Source organism: Scomber scombrus, chromosome 14, assembly GCF_963691925.1.
Source record: "Scomber scombrus chromosome 14, fScoSco1.1, whole genome shotgun sequence".
NCBI lineage: Eukaryota > Metazoa > Chordata > Actinopteri > Scombriformes > Scombridae > Scomber > Scomber scombrus.
This window is the reverse complement of record NC_084983.1, coordinates 24,946,426-24,969,930: the sequence shown is the minus strand read 5'-3', so window position 1 is coordinate 24,969,930 and position 23,505 is coordinate 24,946,426. Positions and strand designations below refer to the sequence as shown.

The following is a 23,505-nucleotide window of genomic DNA, read 5'->3' as shown; positions in this document are numbered from 1 at the left end:
ATTTCAACTCTTACTGATTATGGCAACAATTGGAAATATTTTAACTATTATTGTTTTCAATTTTATAAACAGACAAAACCAAAAAATGGTTCATGGTATACACAGTTTTTTTTTTACAAAATTCACAGAATCTATGAAAAATTACAGGCCAAAAAAAAAAAAAAAAAAAAACACAAACAAACTCCCAGTTCAGTGTCAGCATAGTAACTACCAAACAGCCAATCTTAGAATCACAGGTCGGTAAACATTTTGCTCATAGAGACTGATGACAGTCTCCCAGGTTTTGTTGGGTGGAAACAATTAGAGAGTTTAAAAACCCTGCATGCAGAACGAGTCCAAAGTCTTTAGGGCAGAACAACATATTTGGGGTTGTGACATGCAGTGCACTGTGGAGGAGAATAAGGGGAGAGCATCATTTCAAGTAATGTGTGTCCTTGACAAAAAGTAAGGGGTGTTCAAGCAACTACTGTGCATTTAGAAATCCCCAGATTTCAGTAGGTGGAGATCTCTGATTGTCTGGTACTGCAAGACTACAAATTGAGGCGTTATAATCTCAATCAATCAATCTTTATTTATATAGCGCCAAATCAAAACAAAAGTCATCTAAAGGCACTTTACACACAGAGTAGGTCTAGACCGTACTCTTTGATTTAATTTAAAGACACCCAACATTCCCATATGAACAAGCACTTGGCGACAGTGGCAAGGAAAAACTCCCTGTACAGCAATACAACATCAGACCCTCAATTCCAAAAAGTAAAAACTTATTTTAAATCCAATTTGATTGAATTGTTGCCAATTCATCAAGAAGATGGAAGTAAATGGAAAACATGATTAAATGAGAGTGAGGGGGAAAAAATAATCTTTTTAAAACTTATTGTCCACCTCAATAAAGAAACAGTACAGAGTGGCTGGTTGTAATTTCATCAGAATACAGCAAACTACTTTTTTTCTGGTTGAAAGTTTTGATTGGATCATTTTACACTGAAGCATGAGAACATGTCATAAATCCAACATCCAGTAACGTGATTGTCCACTCTGCCTTATTTATTGATTTGACAGGCTGGCACCTGATATCCAGTGATGGCTATCTGATGCATGGAGTCGTTGACAGACTTCAGCAGCTCCAGCATGGAGTCCAGAGCCTCCTTCAGTTCACAGCGGTATCGCTGTTCCGTACAGTGCTTCAGCAGCTCCTGAACAATGACAGAAACACAGGTTGACAGGTCAGTTTATTTAACCTAGTCTGTTTTGATGTCTGCCTGCACAGAAGTCTGGATCTAAGTTTAATGACTGCCTGCCTGTCTGCAACTCTACAAATTATTAAATTTAGTCTAGATAAATGGCGTCTACCTTTTGACAATTTGTCTGTGTGGGAGTTTCAGATTTCCACGTGTGTTTTTATATTTGTCTGTATTGCTGTTAATAAAACTGTCTTCATTCTCTGTGCCCATTTATCAATCTGAATGTAATGTTTATTTATTTTTCTAAGCAAAACCCATTACAGTGCAGACTGGCCTGACGGAATGATGTATTGTTTTCACTTTTGTGAATCAATAATCACTTAATAAACCAATAAAAAAACAGAAACACTGATAGTGATCAGACCAAGAGAAATGCAGACACAGTGTAATCAATACTACATCAATACATGACTATTCCCTTTAGTAGCATCATCAGTTCAATGATATTTTTGGACTACACATCTCATGATGAAAACTGTTGTTCAACAAGCCCTACTGGGAAGTCATGTAGGGAAGTCATGCTTTACTACCATTATGCAAGAAAAGATGTCAGTATTTTCTAAAATGATGGACATTCAACCTCACAACAAATAGCTTTCATGACAGTGACTAAAAACTAAATCTTTTGAACATTCATGACAGGTTTTCTTAATGTGTGCAGCATGTGTGCTCCATTTCTACAGGATTCTCCATTACAGAACCTTGAGCAGCAGCTGGTACTTGGTGAGGCGTTGGACTGGTTTCAGGAGGTAAGAGTCCAGACCCAGCTTGTGGTCCAGCTTCTTCTGGCACTCCTAAAGACAGATTTTTCTTCCTTAGATGCATAAGGCATTGGAAAACCACAAGGGATTCTAATGGAAATACGATTAAACATCAAAGAGTATGTCTACCATAAGCACAAAACCAAATGACCTTCCTACCATTATTATGAGACAGTGAATGAATCATGGTACATATGTGTAAATACCTGAAAGAATGGTGAATCAGAGCATTGTCTCCATAGCAACTCAGAGCGAGGCTTGTTTTGGCAGTAACGCTCGTACACCTGGAACTTCTCCTTCTGCTCACACAAACAAACACACACACACACAGATATTAAAAGTCAAACTTGTATCTGTCATTTCTTTTCTCTACTACAGCTCCCTCCCTGTTTCCTTCTTCTCATCTTTCCTCACCCGTTGCAGGAAGCAGGCCCCCACCCTCTCTGGTGTCTCCAGGCAACTCTGCAGATCTTGGAGGAAGATCCTGAATGAGCATCCACGAGGAAAATGAAAGGAAACAGGATTGGCATGAAAAGAAGGGGAGACAAGGACAACTCTGTGACAGCTAGTGAGTTCAGTGTGTGTGTGTGTGTGTGCATGTGTGTGTGTGTGTGTGTGTGTGTGTGTGTGAGGCTTGCCTGCTGTGAAACTGGTAAATCTCGGGCATGTTGCCGAACAGAATGTCCTTCTGGCTGCGTAGAGCTGAGGGAAGGAGATTAGACATGGATGGGTCCTCCATTTCTGCCCTGTAGCCCTGATCAGAGGAGAGGAGAGGAGAGGAGAGGAGAGGAGAGGAGAGGAGAGGAGAGGAGAGGAGAGGAGAGGAGAGGAGAGGAGAAAAAACCATGACAGGAGAAAGGAAAGAGAAAGGAAATACGAACTGTGTTGCGAGGTTAAAGTCAGACAGATATTTTTGTCATATTTCATCATCTTACCTGTGCTGTTGCTCTGCACTGCAAGCTGACAAAAGCAAAATGCCTTAAAAAATAACCTCAACTAAACTCACCAGAAGGACAGAGAGCAGCTCGTCTACATAGATCCTCTCTGTAGCTATCAGTTCCTTCATAACATGGCTGGAAAGATAAACAGAAAGAAACAGTGAATATAACTGAATGTTGAATTTTTTTTAAAAAGTCAGCCCTTTTTATACAAAAAGAAAAAAGATCCCAAAGTGTCACATCCAACACATCTCATCGGTAGCCTCATATAGTTGTAGTTATTGGACTTGCCACTAGATAGCATGTGCCTGCAGCTTGGTGAAACTAACATTGGGATTGAAAGGGAGACGATTCACCACTGTGGATGAAATTCAGGAAGAAAGGCAAGAGTTTCTGGACACAGTGACGATCAATGTTTCCAGGAATGGGGGTTGCAGAATGTGAATGTGTTGCATTAGAGCTCTGAAGGTGATTAGAAGGGAACCACTTTTTTTTTTAATTCTGGGAATTTTAGGCCCCCAGTTTATTAGTTAGAGAGAAATGGTGCAAGATCAGAGTCACAGGTCAAACTTTAGGTCCGTGACCAGTTTAGGGATCATGTGCAACAGAATAACAATTGCATACCGTGTGACCTGCTCTGGATTGTCTTCTGCCTCCGATTCAGTTTCGGTGGTGGAGCCGTACAGACAGCTACGGTTGCCTTGGTAATCGTGCATCACCTCGATCTGACGAAACGCACATGAAAGAAGTTTTGCATCAAGTTCTTGCATTTTATCACATCACATTTACAACAATGCTGCCAGTTTCATTTTAAAGATTAACTGAAGATTAGTTAAAATTTTGTCAATATTCCCATTTTTAAAAAAGTAAATGTAAGCAAAAAGTGAGGTATTAGCAGTGACAATTATTTAAATTAATGTAATGAATTTACACCTCTAATCATCTCTTAATTGGGCCAGAAATCTGTTTGTCAAGTGAGCACACAATGCAAGACACACACCCACGTTCCTGTTTATAGCACTTTAAACACAACACACAGAAAAACCCCACACACATACACGTACCTTGCGTTGGCTGTTGTTCCTCCTCGAAGCTCTCTTGCCAGGAAGCAGGTCAAAGGAGAACTTGGAGTTTAGTACATTAAAGTCTACACCTGTGGAGATAATCACACAAACACACATGCACACAAATATGACTGGTGATGACAGAGCTGATAAGAAATGTAGGCATAAGACTGTATATGAGATACAAGAGAGAACAAGCATGACAAGTGCTGAGAAGGGAATATTGGAGAGAGGAGAGTTGAGCGTGGGGCTTGTGGAGGGATTGAGGTGGAGATAATAAATCTAGCCTAAAAGTCCAATAAAACCATACTGTATATAAAATGGACGTAACATCCGTGACATCACCCATTGGTTTGTGGACTGCTGCTCGGAGGCCAATAGTTTCAGATCTGGGCAGCGCCATCTTGAAAATTTCCAGTGCATGCCGGGTAAAAAAACCCCACAGATTCTACTTATATGGGCATCAGGAGGAGCATGAGGCGCCCTCCTGAACCTGTGAACCAATCAACCTGTCAATCACGACGTAGCCACGCCCTAATGCATACCCTGCTTTATCATCAAATATAACATCAGGGAGGCCAAAATTTCACAAATGAACATCATACTGCATTGAAGAAGGCTTTAAACTAGCGATTGAGACCATAAACACATTTTGAAAATGTTTACTGAGGTTAGAAATCAAGTCAGAAGTTGGTGAATTCTCCATTGACTTGTATAGAGACGGAAGTCCTTTTGACACCAAAACGGTCGCCCCCTGGTGGCCTTTTGATAGAATGCAGTTTTAAGTTACTTCCACGTTCGCATCATTTCAGAGGACCTGAACTCCCCGCCTGCATGAAACAAGTGATTTTTTTCTGTCTCTACTGTCAGAACATTTTAGAAAATAATTCAAGCAAGTGTAAATCATTGCAGAGGGTTATACCATGTTTAGGGGAGAAGAGGGGTGACTTGCAGCGCTGCGAGGTCTGGTCAGGTTCAGGCCGGGGGGCCACCAGTTGAATGGGTCTGATCTGCAAATCCGCCAGCTTCCTCAGACACTGCTCTCTGTTTCTGATCATGGACTGCACCGAGTTGAGCTTCTCTGTTACCATGCAGATTTGTGACTGGAGAAGACATAAAGTGTAAGTTAAGGTGACACATGAGCCGTGTGTGTGTGTGCTTTTGTATCAGTGGAGGTGGGCTACCTGCAGCTGTGGGGTGAGTATGGCTTCAAACTCCAGGCTCACAATGTCCTGGTTGTTTCTCAAAGTAGATGGCGCCCTCTCCTGGTGAATGCTTAGGTACTGCAATGCATCCAGCGCTCCCTCTCTGGTTTGGAACTTGTCCACCATCTGACTCGCAAGCAGATAGGCACCTTCGTCACACCACCGAAGGGCCTAAATACACACAGATAAACACATAAGACAACACAAGAAGACACACATGTACACAGCTGATCTCACTGATACATTTTGTTTAAATATATATATATATAGAGAGAGATTTTTTAACTGACTGAAAACAAAGAACAAAGAAGAGATTCACTTGATGACATTTAACAATTGTCCCTTTGCGGTCATATGTGGCACACAAACATCAATAGTACGGCTGCAACTGAGGATTATTTTCATTATCGATTAAACTATAGATTATTTTCTCCATTAATCGATTATATTTTTGTCTGTTGAATGTCAACATTAGTGAAGAATTTCATTAATTCTCAGTTCCTACAGCCCAAAGTGATGCCTTTATATGTCGATATGTGCAGCCAACAGTCCAAAACCCAAAGAAAATCAATGTACAATTATGTTAAAAAGAAAATATATGTAAATATTTTGAAGCTGAAATGAGCAAATGTTTGCTATTGATTGACAAATTGATTATTCGACTAATCAATAGCTGTCTCTGGAGGAGCACAAATCTAAGATAGGAAATAGAGAGATACAGACATGGCCGAAAATATTAGTACCATTCCAGCTTTTAATTAAAAAAAAAAAAATAATCTATTGAGTTGAAACTGACAGAAATATATGTTATCCATCTCTGAATAATGTTTCTAACACTTCTCCACTGGTAGTTTGACCCACTCCTCTTGAGCAAACTGCTCCAGTTCTCTGAGGTATGAGATCAGGACTCATAGTAGACCATGTCAGGTCCAACATTTTCTTTTCATCCACTCTTGAGTGCTTTTTGATGTATGTTTGGGGTCATTATCCTGCTGGAAGATCCATAACCTGTTACTTAGACAAAGCTGTTTGACACTGGACTGTATGTTTGGCTCCAAAATGCCTTGATAGTCTCCTGATTTTATTGCATCCTGCGCAGATTCAAGGCAGCCAGGGCCTGAGCAGCAAAGCAACCTCAAAACCTCACTGAGCCTCCTCCATGTTTCATGGTAAGCATTAGGGATGTCCCGATCCAGCTTTTTGCACTTCCGATCCGATACCGATATTGTAGCTTTTAGCATAGGCCGATACCGATACCGGCCCGATCCAAGCATGTATTAAAGATTAAAGATATTTACTTATTTTGTTGTTATACTCATGTTGAAAAGGGTTTTACTCTTAAGAACAACTAGCCAACTTAATTAGGTTAGTTTGAATAATCCACAATGGTTGGTAATGAGAAGCTGACCTGTTTATTCTTAACAGGGTTAAATAAACACAAAATAGACAAAATAATAAATAGTCAATTAACCACACAAACTGAATTGGCACCAGTGCTCTGCTCTTGAACAACAAGAGTGTAAACCAAGGCTTAAAAAGCCATCAGTGCAAACAATATTGTAAACTGTATTAAAAAAGCAAAACACACAAAAAAGCTGAGTAGAAAATAAATAGTGGGATGCTGGACAGGTCGCTAGGTGTGCTGGAAAACACGGACCGGAGTTTTGAAAACAAACTGGATCGGGAGTCCGGATCGGGATTTTCCTGTGCAGGCCGATCCGATATTGATATGCATTTTTTGCTAATATCGGCGGCCGATCCGATCCAAATATCGGATCGGGACATTCCTAGTAAGCATGGTGTTCTTTTCTTTGAAGGCTTCATATTTTCTTCTGTAAATAAGGTTGGTGTGATTTACCAAAAAGCTCTAATTTTATTTTATCTGTCCAAAGCACATTTTCCCAGGAGGACTGTGGCTTGTCAACATGCATTGTGGCAAAGTTCAGTCTGGATTTTTTGTGTCTCCCTCTTAGAAGTGGGGTCTTGTGGGTTTCCTACCATGGAGCCCATTGTAATTCAGACAGGGACTGATGGTGTAACTTGAAACTAATGTACCTTGAATTTGAAGATCAGCCTGGATCTGTATTATAGTTTTCCTTTGTTCTATCTTGACCATTCACGCAATCCCTCTGTTCAATCTCGGGCCAGAGATGTTGGCCAAAGTTCCAGGGGGCTTTAACCTCTTAATAATATTGGCAACAGTGATGACAGGAACATCAAGCTATTTGAAAATAGTCTTGTAATCTCGTTTGGCTTTTACCTTTTTTCTAATGTCTTCAGACCACTCTCTAGTTTTCCTTCTGTTGTTCATGTTCAGTGTGATGAACACAGTGACACAAAACAGCCGAGTGAGTATTTTTCTCCTAGTATAAGATTGAAAACCTTATACAGCTGTGATATTAATTTAAACACAATAGTCTGCTAATATAAATATCACTACCAATCAATTATTTTTTACAACACTTAAAGGGTACCAACATTTTTTATCCAGGCTATTTTAGAAAGTCTTTGTATAATAAGCATGAGTTCAGTTATTGTCACAACTTATTTGTTTTGTTCTACTGCAAACCAAACATAGACATGCACACAAAATAATAAAATATCTTTTAATTTCAATGCTGTTCAGAGCAAATGGTGTATTATTTTAATCAAATTCAGGGGCACCAATCATTTCAGCCATATCTGTATATTGTAGTTTGGGGGCATTGTACACCTGCGCTTGTGAGAATTAATTTTTCTTTAACCCTTTGACATAAAAACAAATATGGAAACAAACATAGAGCTTACAGTAATTGTGGTTTGTGTTGAAACTTGCATGGAAAACTGGAGAACAAAATAATGTCAAATGGAGACAAAACAGCAGTGAAACAAAAATACAATTAATGATTTCTTTTGGAGTTTTGCATGTGTAAGTCTGCAAATATTATACTGTTATCTTGTTTGAGCGTGTATCATGTCAGCATTTCTACCTCTTCAAGGCGGAGCAGCAGGTCTCGTGCTCGAATGAGCGAGGCCCGCTTGGTTCGTATGGCAGTAGTGATGACATCACAGAGATGCCGCAGCTCATTGCAGCGCTGCACGATGAGTGCCAGGGCATAGTGGTGGTTGGCAGCCAACTGGTGACCATGCAGAATTACCACCTGGGCACGAGACATCTCCTCCTGAAACACCATGGTATAAATGCATGTTGTTCAGCTTGGTCACTTCCTTTAAAATACATCTCAATCTATAAGTGTGTGTTTGTGTTTGACCTCAGCATGATTGTCCAGCAGCTCCAAATCTTTCAGAAGTTGTTCAGTTTGAACCACCGTTGTTCCCACTGAGGCAATATCCTTTTCCTGAGCTGAGAGCCACTCCAGCTTCTCCTCCATCTACACACACACACACACACACACACACACACACACACACACACACACACACACACACACACACACACACACACACACAAGTTAATCATATATATATACGGCACCTTTCATATATAAAAATGAAGCTCAAAGTGATTTAGAGGAGAAAAAAAAAACAAGTACTAAAAAGAAGACATAAGTGAAAATTATTTTAAAAAAAATATAATAATAATATTATTAATAACGCATAATTAATTAATAATAAGCACAAAACTGTTGTAAAGGTATAAAAGAAGTATAAAAAAAACCCAGTAATGTAAAAAAATAAAATTAAAAGCAAGATAATATAAGAAGCTGTAGGCTATTTCTTATAACTATCAACAGAAGTTGCTTGTCTACTTGTCTACTTTGTGGTGGGAGTATCTTCCAAACCTTTGGTGCATAAAAACAGGAGGCTGCTTCACCATCACTTTTTATAGCTATTTTTTGGAACATTTAGCAAGTCTGCTCTACACGACCCAAAGAGACAGTTTGGAAAATACACAAATAAGCAATCAGATAAGCATGCTGAACCATTGAGAGCCTTATAAACAATCCTCTGTGACACAGTCCAGCCAGTGTAATGATACTAAAAACTGGAGTAATGTGATCTCTTTTCCTGGTTCTTGTAAAAAAAAAAACCCTGGCTGCTGAATTTTGTATAAGCTGCAGCCAGTTGTCTTTTTGGCATCTTCTGGGCAGGCAGGCAGGCCGAATGTAACTCTAGCAATATGTATGTGTGAATTTAAATCTAACTCAGAATCAAGAATAACACCCAGGTATTTTACTTGCGACTTGTTCTGTGGTGCCTGACATCCAAGCTGGAGAGGCAATTTATAATGGGATTCAGTCATTTGGTGCTACAGATAAATACAACCAAGTGTCATGAGTATAACGATGATAATTCACTATGATCACCAATACTTTTATCAAGTGGTAGCATATATAAACAAAAGAATAGAGGACCAAGAATTAAACCAAAAAGGCTATCATACTAACAAAATATCTTTTGCCAATGAGGTATGTGCACCTTTTAAACCAATCTAATTTTCAAGTCTATCTAGAGGACACTTGTAAAATACTATGTTGAATGCAGCAATTAAGTCAAGTATCAGAACAGATACATTTTTGTTATCTGCGCTCATTCCAAGATCATTAGTTTTTATCAGTGCTGTTTCAGAGCTGTGTCCTCTTCTAAAGCCAGACTGAAATCGATCATGAATTTTACCGTCATGTAGGAACTCATCCAACTGTTTAAGCAGTTCCTTTTTAAGGAAAGGCATGTTGGAAATGGGTCTATAGTTGCTCAGCACTATAGACCAGAGGAGGGTTGAAGGCTGTGTTTTTGAAGTAGGGGCTAGAGCTGTTTTAAGTGCATCTGTCTCTAGAGAGCAATTAATAATGTATAATAGGTCGAGAATAAAACCATCTAAAACCTTTTTTAAAAAGCAGTAGGTATTGCATCCAGGGAGCAAGTGTAAGACATTCCAAGCTGGAGAGGAAATGACATATTATATTGTTATAATGGGAAGAAGTGTAAGAGAGTCAAGAGAATATGATATCAATAATCACACCTGCTGGAAACTCATTTCATAGTGCAACAGCTGGAGGTACTGCTGCAGCTTCAGGTGGTGTTTCTCAAAGAAGCCATCAAACGCCTCCTCCATGTCTCGGAGCTGAGCCAGGAGCCTTGAACACACATACACATACAGTATAAAACACAGATTTACACACATGCTGCATCATACAGTTTGTTCTAATACTATATTATTTTAAAAACAACCATTGACTGTATAATTTCTCTACAGAAGATTAAAACATGTCTGAACATGCTGCACCTCTGAACCGTGTCCATATCTGCTTGTATCTCCATCTCCTCATCTATGTCTCTCTGAGAGGCCTTGACAGTCTCTAGGTTGGACAGTAGCAGACGCCCTTCTTTTAGCACACTCCGGATATCGTCCTGAAACAAGTAAACCCGACAATGAAATCATAAAAACACACAACACCAGCGTAAAATACAAAACACATAGAGAGAAGTCAAATACAAGAAGTCTTTGCAGAGGTAGGAAGAGTGGAAGAAAGGCAAGAATAATAGAACAAGAGCGAAAAAAAACCTTCATCTGTCGGTATCGGTGCGTGTGTGAGTGCAGCAGGAACTCAATAGCATTGGGCTCATCCGGAAGTTCGGTCTCAGACAGCTCCGATCCAAAGCCCTGCAGCAGCTGTGCAATCTCCTTTACTGTCACTGCAAAGGTCTCAATGGACTGCAGACACACAAACATACACACCTCATGAAACCTTGTTCAGTAGTTTTGTTTGGTCGATCTTTGTTTAGGCCCAAAATTTAAAAAAACAAAGACGTCTGCATGTTTCACCAGCTAAACTGAACATCATATGCTCAAATTTACTACAACACATTGTGTCATTTTTCAGCTTTGCCATGTTGATTTCCCAAACTGTGAATGGAAGCATTTCCCAAACTAGTTTAATATTTATTGAAGGTTCCATAGTTTCCTGAAATAGTAAATAGTATTTCTGAGTATTTGATCTAGGTTTTGGAAACAGCTGTGTGAGGTTATTAAGCTGTATGAGTAATGGACAGTAATAATTGCTGTACTATTCTTGGAGACACTCACAGTAAATGCAGTGAAATTTATGTCCCAAAAGGACACAAAGGGACTCAGTTGCACAATAGTTTTATTCTATCTTTTAATGTTTTTATTTTAATTTTTAGCATGTTTTTAGCTTAACAGCAACGTGCATGTTCGAGTGGAATGGCAAGTCTCAGTGTATAGGCTATACCGTGCGCAGGACGATCCAGTCACTCTGGCAGTATTGCACTTTTCCAGTGAACTCTGATGTCAGGTGGTTCTCATCGATGTAGCGCAGCAGGTCACCAACTGAACGTAGCATCACCACCTAAAAACACAGAAAAAGAAGAGATTAAAATGAATAGGAAGCTTGCGTTTAGTTTAGAGCAGATACAACAGGACTGAGCTTCATGATTTTGTTAAAATACATGTTTTTTTCTGTACATTTGAGATAAACTGATAAAAGTCTTCTCACTGGCATCTTTAACAGGAAGTCATCCTGGCTGAAGCGAAAGCCCAGGTCAGTGCTTGAGGATGGACTAGGGGTGGAGCTTAACAAGCCAGAGGGTCGGAGCACCAAGACCAAATGCAGATTGCCTGGAAATGAGGTCTGAAAGAGGAAGAAGTATATTATTTAATTCAGCCAACACTGTAATAGCATTCGATATATATAGTATTATATTATGACACAAACATCAAAACAATATCAGCATCTGTGAACCTTCAATTAATGCTATTAATTTACAAGCAGTTAAATGAAAGCAAGTAATTGTTTTGTGCCAGTTAATTACCTTCTGGTGGTTTTTAAATGGTTTAACCTGGAGTCAAAAAATGTGAATCAACCTCAGACAGCAATGCAACACGGCTCTGACTCCTATGGATTTAAGACTGAGGACCTACAGTATGTGAAATAGCTTGAATTCATCTTGGGAGAAAATACTTCTGTCAGCCTGAAAGTGTGGATTATGTGGATTTACAGTACACCACCACATCCCTGGAGTAGAGCAGAGTTGGGGGATGAGAGGAGTCAGTCAGAATTGATGGCAGCTGGATGTTGTTAGTTGTGCAGTCTAGCAGAGCTCAACACAGCATCAGCATCTCTCGGTGTCAATCTGAGAAGTATTTAACTCTCTAGAGCACCTCAGCATGTTTCAGCTCCTGTGACTGACTCTGCTTTCTCATCCATCTTCTCTCCTTCATTATCAACTGCCTCACATGTCCTCACATTTCCTTCACTCTTAACCACTTTACACAAAAGTACTATAACAACTTTTTACAAGACTTTATAGTGACGGTTAAAGTGTTAATTGGTTAAAATCCACTTCTAATGTTCTACTTAGTTTGCCTTCCTCTTACTCTTCTTTTGTTTTCTGCTATGTTTCTGTTGCTGTTGTTTATTCACGCAGCAGATAATTTCTCTGACTAGCATTTGTCCATGTTACTAGAAATGCAGCAGATAACACTGGTTGAAATACACTGGTCTACTCTTGGAGCTCTGAGTGATGTCTTATTGCTTCCAGCTTGGACCAATGACTACAGTAAGACTGATCACCAATCAAATGGACTACCAATTACAGTATAACGCTTTCCCTTCCTGTCTTCTCCATCTCCTCTTCCCTCCTGCAAAATACCGACTGCCCACTCCACATTTTCCCACTACTAACAGATCATATGAGAAGAGGGATTATTAATCATGAGGGAGACTTTTACACTTTCCACTTGTGGTGACTGAAGGAATTGGTCTGGCAGGGAAAGTGAACTGTGTGGCTGATTTCACATTATCCTCTACTATAACGTGTTCAGTGCCATCTGATAAAGCAAACAAAAGTTTTTCCTCAGTGTAAGATAGTAAGTTTGTTGCTTGCTCTCAGAAACAAGGCAGGTATCTTAGCACAGACGGACTTATTCTCAGACGATTTCACTTTTAAGTCTTTAAACCTTAAAACCAGAAAATGCTGACCTCATGCCAAATACACATACAGCTTTCTGTCCAGTTCACCTACATTAGCATTTTACACTTCGAGATGCACAATGTAAATATCCTTCCAAATGATTTAAAACATTAACCTTGACATTTTTAATACAGCAGCCATGATGGATATTACTGGATGTCTGCAGACCTTCCTAAATGCATTTAGATTTGTGGACATCAAGTGTGTGAGACATATTCCCAAATGTGTTACATAAAGCTGCGTAACTTAATACCACACATAACACACTCCACACAGTTACAGACTGCAGTGTCAAAGCTGATACAGCCCCTTGCTGCTCTGCAGTTGCAGTCCAAACAGAGAGGCACACGCTCGCACACGTTTGTCATTGGCCTGTCCTGGTCCCGTGCACAGACTCCTAACATACACCTGCTACCTGATGTGAGCAGTCAAGATATTCAAGACATATTATATATCTAATGCAGTTTGCACTGCACTGAGGACACATCCCAACCCCTGTGTCGCAGGACTGAACTGTTTTAAGAACAGCTCGCGCATCTCTTTCCTCCTCTCTCTGCTGCAGTATCCTCTTCGCCCCGTATGAAGCCTCCCACCTCCCACCTCTCGGCGGAGCTTACCGCGGCCCGGCGCAGACGGGGGAACCCCCGCAGCGGGTTGGACTCGGCCATGGCTGTCAGCGCTTCCTTATCCCCTGTTCTCCCCGAGTCCGGGAAGTCTGCAGCGGGACGTGGTGTCGGGAGCGAGCAGCCGCAGCGATGGCACGGTAACCGACACTGCAGTGTCCGGGAGGGCCGAGCGGCGCGCTGAGTGCGCACCAGACGCACTTGTGCTCCGTACCAGGATGGGGTGTGTTCCTCTTACCTGACGTCAAAGCCTAAATAAGTTGACCACTCTGCAGTTGCGCTTCACAAAATTCCCATGTTATAAATTAATGAAATTACCAGTCGAAACTATGACTTAATTGTTGGCACATAACAAGAATTTTGGAGAATATAATGCTGTAAAATATAGAAAATGAGTTGTCTCTCAATTTGAAGATGACTTATTCCTTCCCTGTTTTTGTATATTGAGTAGACAAAGAGGCATTAAAAATGAAACGCATAGGCAGTAATAAGGGAAAATAGAAGATAGAAGTGGCAGTTGAATCATTTCCGCTGGATCCACTAGATGGCGCTCGAGACTAAGGCGGTTAGACGCCTCTGGATCACCTTTTGACATGAACAGGACATTTATCTGTTAGAAGAGAAGAAGCCTTGGGGCAAAGCATTGTTGGGCCCTTAATTATCTTTCTTACTTATTATTAGCCTATTTTATCTTTTCATTTTATCTTTATTTGTAAAGCACGTTGGGCTGTATGTATGTTTCTCATCAAGCATGATTGTATAGGCACGCTTCATCTGTATGATATCTGTGAAATATTTCTCTCTTCTCAGCTCATCTACTGTTGTCTTGTTTATGTAAAGTTATACTCACCTAACTTTAAGTCATACTTCATCATCTTATAACTTTGCATCACTTCATCTCATTTTATAACCATAAATATTTCATTGTTCTGGTTTTGTCCTTTGGCTCACGCTCCCACTGAAAAAGGCTCATCCGCCAACAGCTCCTACTAAATAAAACCTCTCAGTACATGGGAGCAGTGCCAATTTGGGCTTTAGGATTTGTTATACTGAATAATGCATATATATATATATATATATATATATAAATGTCTTCCTTTTTTAGTTCAGAGATTTATCTGTTATGTATTCCTATCAAACTATGTAATGCATTTTGTACTGAGAATACATAGTTACATACATAGATACATAGATTTTCTATCAGTCTAAATAGGTGTGGCACACTTGGTATACAATTGTAAATTAAAGTCACTCCTAATACTCAATTTAAATGTGCCCACAGATAAATTAAGCTATTAACGTTACAATGTGTGGTGAAAGGAAGCAGAGATGGAGAGAGCATAAAAGTCAAAATAACACAATCACGTCAGTAAAGCTGTATTTAAACCCGAAGGCCTTTATTCTGGGTGAACCACCACAATAATTCTGTCTCGGCTATTTTGGTGAGTGCTTACAAATGAAGTGGATTATGCACATTAAGTAGGCAGAGAGACTCCCTCTGTCTGGATCTCTGAGTCATTTAAATCTGCATTCATTTAGACAGAATACAGTTCGTCTATTATTATCTGTCATCTTTTCTCCCCTAATATCAGTATCCATAAAATCAAACTAACATCACTAATATAGTGGCCTTTTACATGTATTTCCATGAATTCTATTTAATTCTGTAAATTCATATTAAGTATATTAAATAAGATGTGCATACTACAATAATCATTTCAGATAATTCTTCAAACATATCAAATCAGTTATTCCAAAAATCCAAATATGTCCGATATTAAGTCTAGTACCCAAAAGAGTGGCACTGTTTTGTCATCGAGTCACATGTGCAGTAGAGAAATCCTCATCTGAAGGAATCACCTTAGAGTCGTCAGGGGAGGACATGCTCTTTCCAAGAAACAAACCGCACTGCAGACTAAACAGTGATTAGCATAGAGGCAATGTGTTCTGTTCTAATAAAACCTGAGCCTATTTATGCTTTATTCTGTGCCCTGATCAGATGGGGTTAAGGGACATATATTGTGACAGTTAGAAAGTTTATAGAACCACATTAGACCGTCATGAAATACACTTAACGCTTTATTTTCCCATTACATAAGCTGATAAAGCCTTTACATAGCACTTCACCTGCACAGCCTCAATATTTTGATTTGAGAGAACTAAATATATCACTTAAGCCACGGTCATTACAACACAGTAACCTTTGCCCTATAGGGTTTCCTGGGTTGCCTAGTGGCATAATGGTCTCACTGCTGAAGGCTTTTTGACAACAACACTTGCCCTATACATTATTTAAATATTACCTGTTTCAAAAATGCACTATATTAAAATGATATCATCTTTAAGAGAAACATCTTGTATTTCAATGGTCCCAAACCTTTTTTTTGGCTTGTGTCCCCTTGAAATAAAGCAAAATGTATGCCCTGGCTCCCACATCATATGGTTTGATGCCTACTGTACCAGTTAAACTAATATTTTAATAACCCCTTAGAGGCTTGAGGAGATAAAATACAGCAATTAACAATAAATAAAGCAAAGGTTTGAGGAAAGCTTGGAGAAAAAAAGAGAATATTGTGTGTCAAAAATATGTTTTGTTTTGGGTTTTTTTGTTGTTGTCCTATGATTTTGTGGGGGTCCAGGCCTCCAGTTTGGATCTAGATAGATAGATAGATAGATAGATAGATAGATAGATAGATAGATAGATAGATAGATAGATAGATAGATAGATAGATAGATAGATAGATAGATAGATAGATAGATAGATAGATAGATAGTTAATCTCTGCGGGCGCACACCCTGTAATGATGGACCCGTGAAAGGATTCGTAGGGTTTGAAAGGTCAAAAGGGAATCATGATGAAGATTTTGTCTAATCTCTGGAATGAAACAGCTTACTCCGACGTTGCTGTTGGTACTCCCATCATCCGCACCATAATGTGACTGGGAGCCCTTAATCTGCTGAGACCAGACACACTGGGATACCAAGAATCTTAACACTGTGCCACAAATATCCATAAATATTATACAATGTTTACTTTTACTATGATTCCAGTCGAGTTATTTTAATTTGTCAATGAGATTTGTTTCGTGGAAAGATTCTGCAAGCAGCATTAAAGTACAAATTGTTGTTTACTTTTGTTATTTTTTGAATTTTTGATTTTTAATTAACATTTGTCTCTGGGTTTTTATGTGCAACACCGAAGAAACTAACCAATAAGCAGATATGAAATGGCACAGCATGACTCCTGATTTAAAGCAGGTGCAGCTCACAGGAAGTTCAGACTAATAAAAGCAACTCTGAAAACTATTTTTCATTGATAGTCAACCAACACATTGCAGCAAACCAAATGTCATGACACATTCAAGTCTGTTGGACATAACTTCCTCTCAGAGAAATGAACCCTGATTTCAAAATCATAAAAACTTCACAACTCTGATTTATCCTCCCTTCTGAATCAGCTGAGACTTGATTACTTGATTTGTCGAGGTGCAGAGGGGATTATCATACTATATTCTATGTCTGTCCCTGTGATTTAGCTGGCTGGTATTTTTAAACCCTTTGTAGTCCAAAAAAAAAGCCATCCACTGATTGCTTAAATGGATTATGAAGTAGGCGACGACAGTGATAATGAAGCGGTTAAGCCCGAATGATTCACAGGGAGAAGCTGCAGGTATAAAAAGGGAGAACAACTGTTGCAGACCACACTCTCCACTTACCCTGACAAACACTACCAAGGTCCCAGACAACTGAAAAGAGGTAAGACTTCTCTTCATGTTCATGGATGGATGGAAGGATCGATAGATGAATATACTGCTGATACTAACGATGAAATACTGACTTAAAAGATTATATATGGATTTGACCACCAATAGAGAAGAACCAGAAACTAACTAACCTACTTTAAAATGACAATCAGTGTTACCTTATACTTTGGGATTTAGTGGGAATAGTTATAGTCATCCTAATTTAATTTTATGTTCATTATTTTACAGGCCATTGAAATTAGCTCACAATTTCTCTAAATATGGGTTCTTAAGTCAATTTATACAACACATAAATGCATATTAGACAGAAGTGTGATGCATACTTTAGCTTAATCTTTGTAGTAATGTACAAGTATTCCTGTTGTACATAAACACAGAATAAATGACAGTAGGTTTGCAGGTAAATGTGCTCATCTCCCCAAATTCCTCTTGGTGGACAGTTCAGTGGTAAAGGTGCAAACACATATTAGTTTAAGTAATAATAATTTTCATTGTGTGAAAGATTAGGGGAAGCATTTAAGATCAAATATCCCAGATTCTCTGTAGCAAGCATCAATTATGCAAAGCTGAGCAACAAAAACAACAAAAACAGGAGATTGATACATCACTGCGTTAACTCTGAAATATAACAAATGACAAAGAGATATTAAATGTTAAACACTTGATAGTTGATATTAAGTGATGATTTAATTTATTAGCACTTAGATTAGCTGCTAAGCAGTTGTGTGAATTTACTGGATTTTTTTTTTTTTACCAATTAGCAAATCAAAACTGATAAGTGGAATCTGTACTGTAGCTCTCCGTGGTGCTGAAATTCATACGGTTTTCAAGCTCTTGAATCTGCACAGGTGTTGTGGTGTAAAAGTGCTTTGTGAAAAGTTAGCTGCTACCCTTATTCCTAATGTTTTACATGCTTCAACAAGAAGACAACTGAATGCAAGGAAAACATGAAGAATAGGCAACTTAATGTTCTTGCTCTTTGTTTACCTTCCCTTCATGAGAAGCCAGTGGCTGATCAATAAGCGATCACCAATACTAGGATAGGAATCCTGTGCTGTATTATGTAAATGAAGTCAGTGGCCTTGGCTTCTTTACCTCCTTTTCCTCCTTTTCCTCTTACATTTACAAAATTTGCTTTTAGAGCGTTTCCTGCAGTGTTCATAACAACAATGTAGTTTCTCCTTAACAGACTGCGCTTCAAGGTAAATCTTGCAATAAATAAGACCAAACAGTCTCAGGACATTGAACGCTGCCTTAAAATCTGTACTCATTGCACTCTAGTTGCTTTTACAATCTTTATTAAACAACTATTAAACACACACCTGACGTGCTGTTAAAGAATTGGCAACACTTTCTAATCCTCATTACAGAGCTATAGGGGGTACTGTTTGGATTTAGTGTCTCTTTATGTCCAGGAACACTATAGCAAGTAACTGAATGAGTTTTATCCATTTAACTGTCCATGAATAGTCTACTCAAGCAATTGCTTTGGCACTGGTGTTACATCTGAGGGCAATGTCTTGTGACATAATCATGTGCTAAATGTAAATCTGCCTAGGAGTTTGGTGCAAGGCTAGACGCAGGCATTGCACCAAATTGGATTGTAAACAGTTAGCAGATACAGAATGGCCCTTAACAGCTTCGGCTCAGGCATTTTAACACTGATGGTGTAATCTTATCACAAAGGATTAACCTTCCTTACCCTGAAAACAAAACATCACTCCAGCTGCCAGTGAAGTGACATTAGGTCAAGGATCAATGGCTTAATCACAACAATCTGACGGATGCCGTGACCTTCTTAAAACCTTAAGCTTTTTTCTTTTCTTTTCTCCCCTCAGAACACTTCTCAAGATCCTCCAGATATGGCAAAGTAAGTGTTACTTTCTTTTTGTTATTTTCTTTCTGTCCCCCAAAGGTACTTCATCCCTGATTTGTTATCTCCGTACTGGCTTCAAACAGAAAAGTCAAAGCTCAAGAAAAGATAAAAACAGGTGTCCGCATCGTTGACAGCGGCATAACGGAGCTCTAAGAAGAACTGAAAAGAACAGAAAAGCTGATATTAGAAAACTCTATCATATTTTCTGTCAGGTCATTGTCAGGCCAGGCTACTCCTAAAAGTGACAGGTGGATTTTAAGCCTTTATTTAAGGTGTGTGATGGCTTAGCAGTGTTGGACTAAACATGCTCCCTGACAGTAGCACAGGTAATGAGCTATTTGTGATAATGCTGGAAATCAGCTACTTGTGGCTCCCTCACCTGGGCCAGCCTTTCAATCCGGGGTGTGATCAGGTAAAGCTGCTCCACACGTAGCTATTCCTAACTGGATTGAAGGGAATAAGGGATTATTGGCCCTTCTGCTGCTTTCAAGGGCAATTATTTTACCTACATAGTCTAAAACTAATCATTTCTTTTAGCTGCTTAATCCAGACAACTCTATCAAAGGGCATGCTCCTATCAACAGTCACAAGTCATACTTGTACTTCTAGGACAATTGAAATGAAAGAGAAAAAGGAAGACATTTAAAATGTTATTTCTTTTCTTTTTTCCAACAGGGTTTACAAGAAGACCAGCGGAAATGGAGGGGTAAGTTTTGAGCATTCTGTACATCAATTGAAAATGAGGGAAAGACACTCAAACAGATTCACAGTCGACAGAAAAACTCAGCTGTTTTTCTTTGCTTCTGTCTGACAGCTGACCCTCTACCTGGGCAAGAGAGACTATGTGGACCACGTGGACACAGTGGACCGAGTCGGTATGTTCCTTCTTTAGTGCATGTGTGCGTGTGTGTGTGTGTTTGTGTGTTTGTGTGTGTGTGCACAGTTGTGTAGTGAGGATGATGAATGAGTAAAACATTGTCTGTAACTTTACAGATGGTGTCGTAAAGCTGGACACAAAAGATTTTGCAGACAGAAAAGGTAACATCAGCAAACACCCATTCTATATTAAATTAGATTTTTTTCAAACGCAAGAGACCCTTATTAAATTAATGAACCTGATATTATTTGTGTGCAGTATTTGTGCAGCTGGCATGTGCCTTCCGTTACGGTAGCGATGACCTGGATGTGATGGGCCTGAGCTTCAGGAAGGACATTTGGATCCAGAATGTCCAGATCTACCCTGAATGCCACAAGCCCACCCAGTCCGAAATGCATGAGACCCTGCTGAAGAAGGGCGGGGACAGCACATACCCTTTCAGTTTTGAGGTAAGACAACTGAGTCTGAGGAGTTTAAGACTATCAGCCTGCTCATACACATGTTCGACTATTTCCACTACTACTACCCCTACTAAATAGGCTATTACATTTCTTCTTCATAAAAACTCAAACATGAGATCAGGATTTACTTGATATACAGACAGTCATGGCAGATTTATTTGATATATTAATTTAAAAAAAGAAATGTATAGGTTTGAACTAGGCTCTCATTTCTAATAATAATTATGTAATGCACAAAATGAAATATAACAGTATGCGGTTCTCATATTCAGATGATAACTTAAGAAATTAATGAGATTTTTGGGACCTAAAAATGGGCCTATGAACTAGTCTGAACTCCCAAGTCATTTGAGTGCAATATGAGAACTTCTAATACACAATATAAATAGAATAAGGCAACTCCTCTTTCTTCTTTGTGCCTTCAGATTCCCAAAAACCTGCCATGCTCGGTCTCTCTGCAGCCTGGACCTGATGACAAGGGGAAGGTAAACCTCTTGCTAACCTGCTAATCACTCCTCACCTATACAATGAAATGACATCATCCGTTGATTTAGTGTGTGCTTCTTGTTAATTGGTCATTGTTGTTGTTGTTGCTAACTTTTTACTTTTTGTGGCTTTGCAGTCTTGTGGTGTCGACTTTGAGGTCAAAACTTTTCTTGCCAAAGAAAAGTGCAACCCTGATGAGAAGATTGAAAAGAAGTGAGTATATTTTTAATCTCTGCTTGACTGACATTTTCTCCACTTGACTCTATATAACTTAATCTTTTCTTCTTCTCTACCTCTCTTTTCTTTTTCCCCCAACAGGGACACTGCTCGCCTTATCATTCGTAAAATCCAGTATGCCCCCTCTCAGGTTGGCGCTGGGCCCAAAGCCGATATCTGCAAAAGCTTCATGATGTCCGACAAGCCTGTTCATCTAGAAGCTGTAATGGAGAAAGATGTAATGCCACATACATTTAAATTTTAAATTATCTTAGTAGTTTTAGTACTTTTTAATTCAACCTCACAGGTAACTTCAGCTCACTGACAATAGTTTACCTGTAATAATATACAACACTAAAAGATATTAAGATCTGCTTCCTGGTTTTATCACAGATCTACTTCCATGGCGATGCAATCCCACTCAAAATCAAAATCAACAACGAAACCAACAAAACAGTAAAGAAAATCGCAGTCACTGGTGGGTAACTTTTAGAAATGTCTTTACACAGATTGAATCCTGCCGCTGTTACTGAGAGAGTAACTCAATTATAACCTCTGTCTTCCATCCTTCTTCTCCTCTCTCAGTGGAACAAACCACAGACATCGTCCTCTACTCAGCAGACAAATACTCCAAAGCTGTTTATACCCAAGAGTTTGGGTATGTGTACAGGAAACTTATGTTTAACTAATATCAAACATCAGGTATCAACAGAAGCACAATTTCAACACATCGTTTTGGTGTTTATTTGTATGTATTTGTTTTGCTCCTTTCCAGAGAGACAGTGGATGCCGGTGCCACCTACGAGAATACTGTGTCCATCGTCCCCCAGCTGTCTGAAAACAAGGAGAAAAGGGGACTGGCGCTGGACGGGCGACTGAAGGATGAGGACACTAACTTGGCCTCCACCACTATGTGAGTGCACAAACACAGAGGACAGGACTGAAGCAGGATTTCCATGTAACCAATTAGATTAGTGTTAGAAAGTTCAGACAAATCAAGGAAATAAGCGAAGACCAAATGCAGGTCTCGTCTCTGTGACCAACCTCTTTGCTCACAATGCATTTGCCACTTTTTAAATTGAGAGTAGTTTATCTTGCATGTCACAGTATGTGCACAATGTCTTATGATAGTTTTAAAAAAAGACACTAACTTAATTAAACCCTCTAATCCCTCAAATCCGTTTAATTCCTCCTCTATGCAGGGTGCAGCAAGGTGTAGAAAAAGACATGTTGGGAATCTTGGTTTCCTACAAGATTAAGATTAACCTCATGGTGGCCGGAGGGGGGTAAGTGATTGGCACAATAATATGTTTTCTTTTTTTTTAAACTCTTGGCTTGGTCAACTCTGTCTAAACTAACTTGTGATGTCTCTTATTTTAATTTAGTCTGCTTGGTGGCCTCACTGCCAGGTGAGTAGTGTATTCACAATGATATCAGCCTATGAGCAGTGATCCCTGATTGCCTGTTTTATTCTGATTGGTTGGTTTATTTTTTTCTCTGCAGTGACGTCTCAGTGGAACTGCCATTGATACTCATGCACCCCAAACCCACAGGTAATGTTCAATAACACAAATGTCGGGTTTTACTTGTATATATTACTGCTGCCACATCTCACAGATTATAGACTGACCTCTTATCCTACTATTTCCTTCCTCTTCTTCTTCTACACATCAACCTCCCTACCACACTGAGCAGAGTAAAGATTCCATGTCAATGTAAGTACTAACGCTTTGTGTTATACAAGATAGGAAGTGCAATTAAGAAGTGACTTTTTTTTACATTTAGTGATTGGGTGGTGATGTGCAGCAGTTCATTTGTATGTTCTTCTTTTTACAGTGTCTTTAAAAAAAACTCCCCTATAGTCAAGGTGAGTCAATGTATTATTTGCATTGATTTTCTGAGGATTTAAATGATAATCTGATGTCATTTTATCTCGACATAAACTACATGTGTGGTAACTTGCTTTTGTGTTTGCTGCTCCTTTTCAGAGAGGATGTTTCCCTGGAGGTTGAGAAGAAACCCACAGAAAGACAGGAACACAATGAGGGGATGTGA

The 23,505-nt window shown here is 39.2% G+C and overlaps 2 protein-coding genes across 2 annotated transcripts in view; one reads left to right on the top strand and one right to left on the bottom strand.

Moving 5' to 3' along the window:
• Positions 1 to 13,815, bottom strand: part of LOC133994042 (proto-oncogene DBL) — a 20,400-nt gene extending 6,585 nt beyond the window's left edge. Inside the window, exons 1-18 of the mRNA XM_062433213.1 lie at positions 13,765 to 13,815; positions 11,671 to 11,805; positions 11,407 to 11,523; positions 10,719 to 10,868; positions 10,440 to 10,564; positions 10,176 to 10,290; positions 8,464 to 8,583; positions 8,182 to 8,373; positions 5,192 to 5,383; positions 4,930 to 5,110; positions 4,008 to 4,096; positions 3,568 to 3,668; positions 3,012 to 3,078; positions 2,644 to 2,759; positions 2,420 to 2,489; positions 2,212 to 2,304; positions 1,946 to 2,038; positions 1,071 to 1,196 (exon numbers count right to left, since the gene is read on the bottom strand). Coding sequence (XP_062289197.1) covers positions 1,071 to 1,196; positions 1,946 to 2,038; positions 2,212 to 2,304; positions 2,420 to 2,489; positions 2,644 to 2,759; positions 3,012 to 3,078; positions 3,568 to 3,668; positions 4,008 to 4,096; positions 4,930 to 5,110; positions 5,192 to 5,383; positions 8,182 to 8,373; positions 8,464 to 8,583; positions 10,176 to 10,290; positions 10,440 to 10,564; positions 10,719 to 10,868; positions 11,407 to 11,523; positions 11,671 to 11,805; positions 13,765 to 13,815 — 2,133 coding nt within the window. The remainder of the gene's footprint in view (positions 1 to 1,070; positions 1,197 to 1,945; positions 2,039 to 2,211; positions 2,305 to 2,419; positions 2,490 to 2,643; positions 2,760 to 3,011; positions 3,079 to 3,567; positions 3,669 to 4,007; positions 4,097 to 4,929; positions 5,111 to 5,191; positions 5,384 to 8,181; positions 8,374 to 8,463; positions 8,584 to 10,175; positions 10,291 to 10,439; positions 10,565 to 10,718; positions 10,869 to 11,406; positions 11,524 to 11,670; positions 11,806 to 13,764) is intronic.
• arr3a (arrestin 3a, retinal (X-arrestin)) lies at positions 13,814 to 23,505 on the top strand. The gene is made up of 16 exons (XM_062432535.1): positions 13,814 to 13,910; positions 19,373 to 19,404; positions 20,078 to 20,116; positions 20,225 to 20,285; positions 20,404 to 20,448; positions 20,546 to 20,736; positions 21,174 to 21,233; positions 21,371 to 21,447; positions 21,553 to 21,688; positions 21,844 to 21,928; positions 22,036 to 22,108; positions 22,226 to 22,363; positions 22,653 to 22,736; positions 22,836 to 22,859; positions 22,954 to 23,003; positions 23,441 to 23,505. Exons 1-16 carry the CDS (start codon positions 13,814 to 13,816, stop codon positions 23,503 to 23,505), a joined length of 1,257 nt encoding a protein of 418 aa, XP_062288519.1.